This window comes from Apis laboriosa, unplaced genomic scaffold (assembly GCF_014066325.1).
Source record: "Apis laboriosa isolate Shangri-la unplaced genomic scaffold, ASM1406632v1 scaffold53_cov140, whole genome shotgun sequence".
Taxonomy (NCBI): domain Eukaryota; kingdom Metazoa; phylum Arthropoda; class Insecta; order Hymenoptera; family Apidae; genus Apis; species Apis laboriosa.
The window spans coordinates 2,221,044-2,230,274 of NW_025223656.1; the positions used below are offsets into that span (position 1 = coordinate 2,221,044).

Here is a 9,231-nt window from a genome sequence, read left to right on the forward strand (position 1 = left end):
TTTAACATTATCCATTTTATATCTATTTTATATTTATTATATTATATTTATTTATTTTACTTTTTTTTTATTTATTATATTATATTTATTTATTTTACTTACACGATGAGTGGTATCATAAGACAAAGGACAAGATGAAAATTCAATACTATTAGGTTGTATTATAGGATTTCGTTTATCTCCTCCACAACCAAAATAACTTAGACGGTAAGTTGTATTATCGTCTGTGCAACAACCAGCACTTAAAAGATTATCGTTTTCTGGTATTATTATTGGTGAACGTTTTTCTATTGTTTGTGGCCAGTAACTTAATTTATAAGTTGTGCAACCCTCTAGTGGTTCTACTGGTGGCATATATTCTTTTTTGCCCCAGGAAGGTTCTTCCTAAAAAATAATACAAAATGTTAAAAATATATTTTAATAATAATGTGAAAATTAATGAATATAAGTGATTGTTATCCAAAAATGACACAAAATTAAATACAAAAATCATTTAATTATACGTCTGAAAGATTAGAAAAAAAAATAAAAATCATAAATGAACAAAAAAAGAAATTTCAAAGCAACTTAGAAAATATATAATAAAATAACATATATGGAGCATTTTTAAAAACATGTTTAAAAAGAGACAGTGAATGAAATTTGTTATAAGAACATTATTATTTTACAAAAATTTCATATATTGCAATAGTATTAAAGAGAAATTAGAAAATAAAAAAGGAATATATTAAAAAAGTAATATTCAGAATTAAATAAATCTGCTTTATTTTTACTATAAATAAAACACAATAAATTTTTTAATTTAATTAAAAATTTAGTTTAAATAATTTAATATATAAAAGTGCAATAAAATTTGTATAAAAACAATGTCTCTTTCTCGCTCTATATATCTATGTATATATACATATATATACATCTATGTATACATTATCAAATATATATATATATATATATATTTTATTAAATATATATTTTTTATTAATATAATATTTATATATATTTTATTAAATATATATAAATATATATATATATAAACGATAATGTATATATATATATATATATATACACATATCTATATATACATTATCGTTTAAAAATTTAAAAATTATATTTTTATGAAATAAAGAATCTCTTATAAATAAGATTACTTAAAATTTATGAAATAATAAATGTTTATTGATATTCATAATAATTACAATTCTAAGAAAAAATTAATAAATTATTTGTTTAGAAGAAAAATATTTTTTCAAGAAGCTTGTTTTTAAAATATTAAAAAACATTAATAATTTATAAATATTTACCTTCTTCGCTTCAGTTGGCCAATAACTAAGTTTATATGTCGTGTAATCTTCCATTGGAATATCAGATTTAACATATTTTCTTATGGGAGCATAAGATGGTGGAGGTATTTTGGAGGCACAATCAGATTCAAAGTAACTTAATTTATATGTTGTATCATCTAAAAAAGATATAAAACTTTAAATTAAGTTGTAATATAAATTATTCATAATATATATAAAAAAAAAAAATAATAAAAAGATAACAAGAAATAATAAGAAAATATAGCAAGAAAAATTTAAAATTATTTGTTTGTGATTTAAAAGAAATTTTTATAAATTTCAAATATTCAAATATAATTATGAGATACATTATATTATGTCAAAAATTTCTAGGAATTCTCTTTAAGAATATTATTATTTTTAACAATATTATGATACAAGATTAGGAAAAAAGAATATTAAAAAATAAGGAATTAATATTCATAATTAGAAAAATTTGTTTTATTTTTGCTACAAGTAAAATTTAATGTATAAAAGTATAACAAAATCAAAATAAGTTTCTCTCTCCTTTTCTCTTTTTCTTCTCTACCTTCTAATACTATTTGTTAAATCTGATAATGTTTAAAATGTTTGATGTTGTTCAAAATATATAATATTTCATAATAAAATATTTGATATATTTTTTTTATTAAAATTATTAATTTATTATTATTTTTCTTCCTTTCTTCTTAAACTTTTTTGCAATAAAAAATATTATAATTAATAAATATAAAAAGGTAATATAATTTATTTATTTTCAATGTTATTTTTGCAATTGATGCTGTTTGAATCTTTTTATTTCAAAAATAACTTACAAAATTCTATATACTAATGATAACACGTGTCTGACTTTGTTGTTCACTCAATAAAATAATTTGAAACCTTTCTTTTTTGAAAAGAAATTTAAATTGTCCTTTGTCAAACTTTGTATATAAATATATATTAATGTATATAAGTATATATATATATTTACCGAGTAACGGAGCAGGAGGACAGAATAAATTATGTTCTGCTTTATAAGGTTCTATTTGCGGAATGGACTTCCATGTAAAATCATGTTTCTGAGTTGTAACATCCTGCATAGGACCTTTACCAAGCCATTGTTTCTCACAAGGTATACAAGGTGCATCAGGTTTTACACATGGATGACTGAAGTAACTAGACTGAAACAAACATTCAAAAATATTAATAACCTTTTTTTTTAGTTTCTTAAATTAAATAATCTTGTTTAATTTAAAAAATATTCGTAATAATTAATTTGTTAAGTCGATTAACATATTCATTAATACATTATTTCATCCAATATTAAATTAATTAATTATCAAATATATTATTAGATTCATATTTATTATTATATATCGATAATTTACAATAACTATCAAAAATATATTTTAAAATTTATCAATTATTCTATTTATATCATAGTGAAAAACATAATTTTCATTGTCGATCATCATCACGATAATCTGATTCCAATGTAATTATTAGTTTCAATTAGTGCTTTTGTGATTTGATCAGTTCTTTATATAGAAAAATATTAAATATATTGTATTATATCTATTGTCATATATACAGACATGAAGTGACTATACTCATTCGTGACTACATTCGGTTCTTGATTACTGAAATCTTACGATCCTATTTTAAATCCTACTAATAATCATAATATAAAATGAATGATTATTTAAATAATATATTTTATTAATATTTTAGATAATTACATGCGAGATGTATTTTAAGTAAGATCTGTTTCAAAATTATCATCAATAGAAAGAAAAAAACAAGATATTAATTAATATCTTTTTCTTAACTTATTTACCGATCATTTAATCTTATTATTAGATTCGTATTTATTTTTGTATATCGATAATTTACAATAACTATAGAAAAGAGATTATTTCATCGATTTGGATTTACTTGAAATATATTAATATAATTGTCAAGATCATCATTTTGAACAATTTAGTTTCTAAAATATTCTCAAAAAAATCTTCTATTTAATTTCAGATATATTTTAAATTTTATTATTAAGTCTCAATTGAATTTACAAATAAAAATTTTTTTCATCATTGTATTAAGATATTTATATAGAGAGATCTAATAATAATACGATCTAATATTCCACAAAAAGAAAGTCGAATTCAATGCTCTGTACTTACTTAAAAGAATTTTTATTTAATAATGATAGTCCAATGATTTTCCATATTATTTTTTAATATGGAAAAAATATTTTCGGCTAATAGTACAAGGAAAATTCAAATGAAATAATATATAATAACTCTAATACATATCATAATAGTATTTTCATTTATTATCACTACTATAAAAAGAATATGATCAAATAATTATTTAATTAAGATTTAAAATTATTAATTTAAATTTGAATTAGTTTTAAATTAGATAATTTAACATAAATTTAATCTAATAATTAAATCTAATCTAATTTAAATGTAACTTAAACTAAGATTAATCTATAAAATATTAAAAATATGATACGATTTATTTGACATATTTTTATGTATAAATTAAAACCAAATAGTAATAACATATGTGGCATATGTATACAAGAAAAAGTTGTTCAAAATAGAATTTTTATATATTTTAAGGCATCGAAATCGGTGAGATAACTCTTTTTTTGCATAATTATCTAATTTACAACGAATGTTACAATAAATAATCCCGTCAATTGTAATGTTTATCCAATTATTTATTTTTTTAAGAAAAAAATTATGCTACTAAAATTCATAAACAACTTTCAAGTTTATGTACCAAATGTAATTGGTTATAATAAAGTAAAACGACAAACAAATATTTATGTCGATTGATAATGATAGCAGATGATTTAATAGAGAGTTAATTTAAATTTTTCAAATTTTTGGATTGTTTCATGTTTAAAGAAATCAAAAAACAATATATGTTAATGCATAGATTTTGATGATAAATTTTTTTGACGTTAAAATGAAAAAATTAATGACATTCCTAATATATTCGAAATTTGAAATGAATATAAATATGCATGAATATAAATATGCGTGAATATAAATATGCAAATATTTTTTTATTTAAATAAAAAAAATTTTTTATTTTAATTAAAAAAAAAAATCATTTATGTCTCGTATTTCTCAGCTCAGAAGTTTTATTTTATCTTACTTTGTATGTTGTATTATCGGATATTTCGCCATCACCAGTAACTAACCAATCTCGTGGTCGAATAGGTTCCACACCAACACTTGGACATTCCCAATATGAAAGTCGATATGTAGTATTATTATCCATTGGTAAACCTGATTTCCAAAAATGCTGAAATAATTTGTTAGATTATTTTTATAATAAAATAATATTAAGGAAAGAAATTTGAAATGAAAGGACTACATTTTTTGAAAAAAAGATAGCACAACTTAAAAATATTATCATTTATTTTTATCAAAAATGAAATATAGACAAATTTTTAATAGTAACTTCATTTGAACATATATAGATCTTTGTTTTTCTTTTGTGACAATAGTTCTAAACAAATTTTCGAATTGTTTTATAAATTTTGGTTGATCCAGAATTTTTTTTTAAATAGTTCAGAACATATTTTTCGTTTATTATAATAACAATAAAATATTGATATAAGCTAAAAATTTTATCATGTTTTATCAAGAAATTTACTAACAGTACGAAACTTGTTTTTGATTTTTTGAAAACTTATAAAGCAAATATGAAAAATTCATAAAAAATTCAAAAACTATAATTTGTCATTATTGAGTTTTTTTAAATAATAATAAAAATATTCTTAAAGCAAGTCAAGAAATATTTAAATGATAATTATGTAAAAAAAAATCATTTTAAAAAATTAACTTAATTTTGAAATCTTTTATATTCTTTTGTCAATAAAAATACATCATTTTATGTATCGTTTTATACAAAACAACTTTTTACGTTACAAATAATACTCTGAATATTTTTTTTATATTTTTAATCTTTTTTGATATATTCGACCATATCTAGACATTATGTATAATAAGAACACATATCTAATGATATATTAAATGCTATATTAATATAAATATAATATAAATATTAATATAAATGTTATATTAATTTCTACTTACACGAATTGGGGTATAGGGTTTCGGTATTTCTGGCTGCACATATTTCTGTAAATAAACAAAGTTTTTAAAACAATGATTTACAATATAAATTTTTAATATAAAAATAATAATATATTAGTACTTACATAACATACACGTTGATTTGTACAACAGCAGCAGTTACAGCATTCATCGTGATTCAACTGAAAAAATAAATATTAATATTTTAAAAGTTAAACAATTTATTATTTCTATAATAATACAAACATTTTTAAAAATGAAATTCTTAAAATAGCAAAAGAATATCAGAAAAAAGAAAATTTTTATTAAAACTTAATATAAAACTTTTGTTGTTATTTTATGTAATATCTTTTCATGCAATAAAAGTGATCCTGTTTTCATTTATATAATAAAATAATTTCAAATTTTATTTTTTTGTAATAATAATTATTATTCTTTTAATATTAATATAATATTATTATTATTAATTTTATAATATTATTCGTTCGAACTAATCGCTATTTGTTTCTAATGAAACGAAGATCATCACTGATCTTAATGATTTTAATAATGAAACATTTTGATAAATAATGAATAAGCTAAAAATTGAGCTAGATACAAACAAAAAATTAATTGAAAAAAAAATAATTATCATGAAGATAATGATTTATTTGTATTATTTATTATTTATTAAGATAAAAGTTCTTCTCATAAAATCCTCAACTATTTTTTGCAATATTGTAAACTGATAAAACTAGTGTTTACAAAAGAATCTCCAAAACTAGATTAAAATAACAGGAAAAAGCAAAAGCAGAAAATTAAATTAATCAATTTTTAATATAGTTAAAATCAAAGAACAATATGTCATAATAAAATATACTTTAATATTTATAATGGTAGATACAATTCTTATAATCTACAAATTTGCAATTTTTTAATTACAAATATTTCAAGGACATATACAAAAGAAAAACAATATTACATATTTGATGCTATATCAGAAATTATACTGAAAATAGAAAAAGTAGATATTTTTATTGTTAATATAGGTGGATGGTTCACGTTCATGGATTCGAAAATGTTCATTCCACCTAATGTTCATTCCATCTATATAATATAGATTGAATAGTTAAGAAATGAAAAATTAAAAAAAGAAATTATGAATAATAAGCACAAAAAAAATTCAAATTTTAAATTCGCATAGATATAATTGTAAAAATACAAATAATGGAAATACAAAATGTTGTGATAAAGAAAAATAATAATGATTACTTATTCATCACATATAATAATTATTCATTAGTATTTCTAAGATTATAATTCTTTATATAATATAATATAAGTATACAATAACTTCAAGGATTAGAATATAATAAACAAACTTTTTATAAGAACATAATAAATTTATTATAAAAAGTTCTTTTATTTTAAAAATATGTATATTTAATGTGAAAAAATATTCCGAAAATTGTGAAATAGCAAATATAAGAAAATACATATTCTTCACATATTCTCACTTTATAAACAAACATTATTATGAGGCAAAATTTCTTTAAGAATTTATAAATTTTTCTCAGTTTTATTTTATTCTATATACATTGAGACATTGAATGAGCATTAAAAATATAATACAAAATTTTAAAATATTCAAATAATATTTATGTAATATAATACTGCCGCGAAAAAAATTTTGATTTTTGAAGATACCAGATTTTCTATTAAAAAAATGAATAATAGAAATTAAATAAATTTATTTTTGTACATAATTTTCTAAAATTACGCGAGAAATATGATAGAAACCATTATATCAATGCCCTTATGCATTAAGAATACGATCATTTTCATTTTAAAGAAATAATATAATAAATAAATATAGTGAAATAAAAAATATTTTGCAATTAATTATATAACAACAAATATGAACAACAAATTTTATTATATTAATTTAATTATATAGTATATAATTTTATTTTATTTTTTTTATCAAGATGCATTTGAAATTAATTAAAAAGATAATAAAATTACTTCTTACACAAATAAAGAAATGCAAAATTAAAATTTGTTAAAAATTATACGATGTAAAATGAAAATAAAAAATTATGATACTTTTAAAAAAAAATTTAATTTTAAAGATTTGAACAGATTTAAATATTGTTATTCATAAAGATAAAGTTATAAGCATAAGTAGAAATTTCTGCAATGAAACTTTAATTTGGATAGCATTTAATTATAATTTTAAAATATCAATAATTAAATTGTAAAATTTCTACAAAGATGAATGCAGATAAATATATCGATCTTAGATTTTAGAGGACATTATAATTTGATTTATTGAAGAAAACCATAATAATATCATTTTCAGCAAAACAATAGTTAAGACTCAAAATAATTAAAAAAAAAAAAAAAATTATGAAATTCTTCACATTTCTTTAATCTGAAAAATTTGTGAGGAATTTTATAATATATAATATATAAAAATGGGAAGCAATACAATATTAAAAAGTTAGAGAATGCAATAAGATATGAATGAAATAAAATAAAAAAAAAAACTTAATATAATATAAAAAATAATATTTGAAATAATTAAAAGTAAGGATAATATTAGTTATTAAATTAATTTTTTTTTGAAAAATATTCTTATAGAAATTTCCTTATACTGTATATCAATTTTTTTTACTTTTTTATTGTTATTACTTATTACTTATTATTACTATTACTTTTTTTAAATTATTTCTTATTAGTATTCATCATATTATAATAATTCTTGAAATTTTTATTAAAAATAATATTTTTATAAAAATTTCGTCTATTGAATGTTATTTTGCAATTTTTTTATTTTATAATTGTTGTAATATCCTCAGATATTCATTTTTCTACATTCAAAGATTATTTTAATTATTATTTATCATTAATTAAAATATATTGGAATTAAAAAATTACAAAAATTATATTCAAAGAATTTTTAAATTCCACACTTGTTAATAAAACAGGTGATTTTTATATTTTTGGAATAATTATTCAAATTTTATTATTTTGTTTTATTTGATTATATAATTTTTCACATGTATTAACCTAACATGTCTCAAAGTTACATTTTATATTACCTTAATTTTCTTCGTTGCCTCGATAATTGATTGCGGTTGTGGTTTGCATCTGCAATACATTTTAATGTATTAAATTTTGCTATGTATAAAAAATTAAATTAAAATGTATAAAAAATTGAATTTATAATTTTAAATACTATAATAACTTACAGTTCAGGAACACAGATTTCCATGATATTAATTATCGTTTATAATATCAGAATAATTAATAAAAGGAACTAAATAAACAAAATATATTTACATTTTATCAAAAAGTTTTAAAATATTAATATCAAATAAAAAATAAATAATTTTACACCGTCACGATATGAAAGGTTAATATCATAGTAGGCAATGAAATAATAATTGTAAAATTTAATTGAAATGTCAATTTCTAAAAAAAGACAAAGAGAATACAAAACGGTACTCTTTTGTTTATATTTTTCTTGTCTTTCATATTAGAATGTTTTTAAAATTCAAAAATATATATTTTCAGAAATTATTATATATTTTTATATATGAAATTAAAATTTTTTATTATAGAAACGAAATGAATAAAAAATATATAGTTTTATTTAAAAAAATAAATTTAATTTTCATATATCTTATATATATCCACTTACTATTATACTTATATACTGATTTATATACTTATTTATTATACTTTTCATTAAAATGATTAATTATAAATAAATTAATAATTAAATATTTTATATTATATGTTATATTGAATATTATATATATATATATATA

At 18.2% G+C, this 9,231-nt stretch overlaps 1 protein-coding gene across 3 annotated transcripts in view; it reads right to left on the bottom strand.

The window, feature by feature from the left end:
- Positions 1-9,231, bottom strand: part of LOC122717617 (stabilizer of axonemal microtubules 1-like) — a 32,545-nt gene that overhangs the window by 19,829 nt on the left and 3,485 nt on the right. For all 3 annotated transcript variants that reach the window (XM_043941848.1, XM_043941847.1, XM_043941845.1), the window contains exons 2-8: positions 8,500-8,548; positions 5,542-5,598; positions 5,417-5,461; positions 4,470-4,619; positions 2,293-2,482; positions 1,302-1,459; positions 103-384 (exon numbers count right to left, since the gene is read on the bottom strand). In XM_043941848.1, the coding sequence (XP_043797783.1) occupies positions 103-384; positions 1,302-1,459; positions 2,293-2,482; positions 4,470-4,595 (756 nt within the window). In that variant the 5' untranslated portion in view covers positions 4,596-4,619; positions 5,417-5,461; positions 5,542-5,598; positions 8,500-8,548. The remainder of the gene's footprint in view (positions 1-102; positions 385-1,301; positions 1,460-2,292; positions 2,483-4,469; positions 4,620-5,416; positions 5,462-5,541; positions 5,599-8,499; positions 8,549-9,231) is intronic.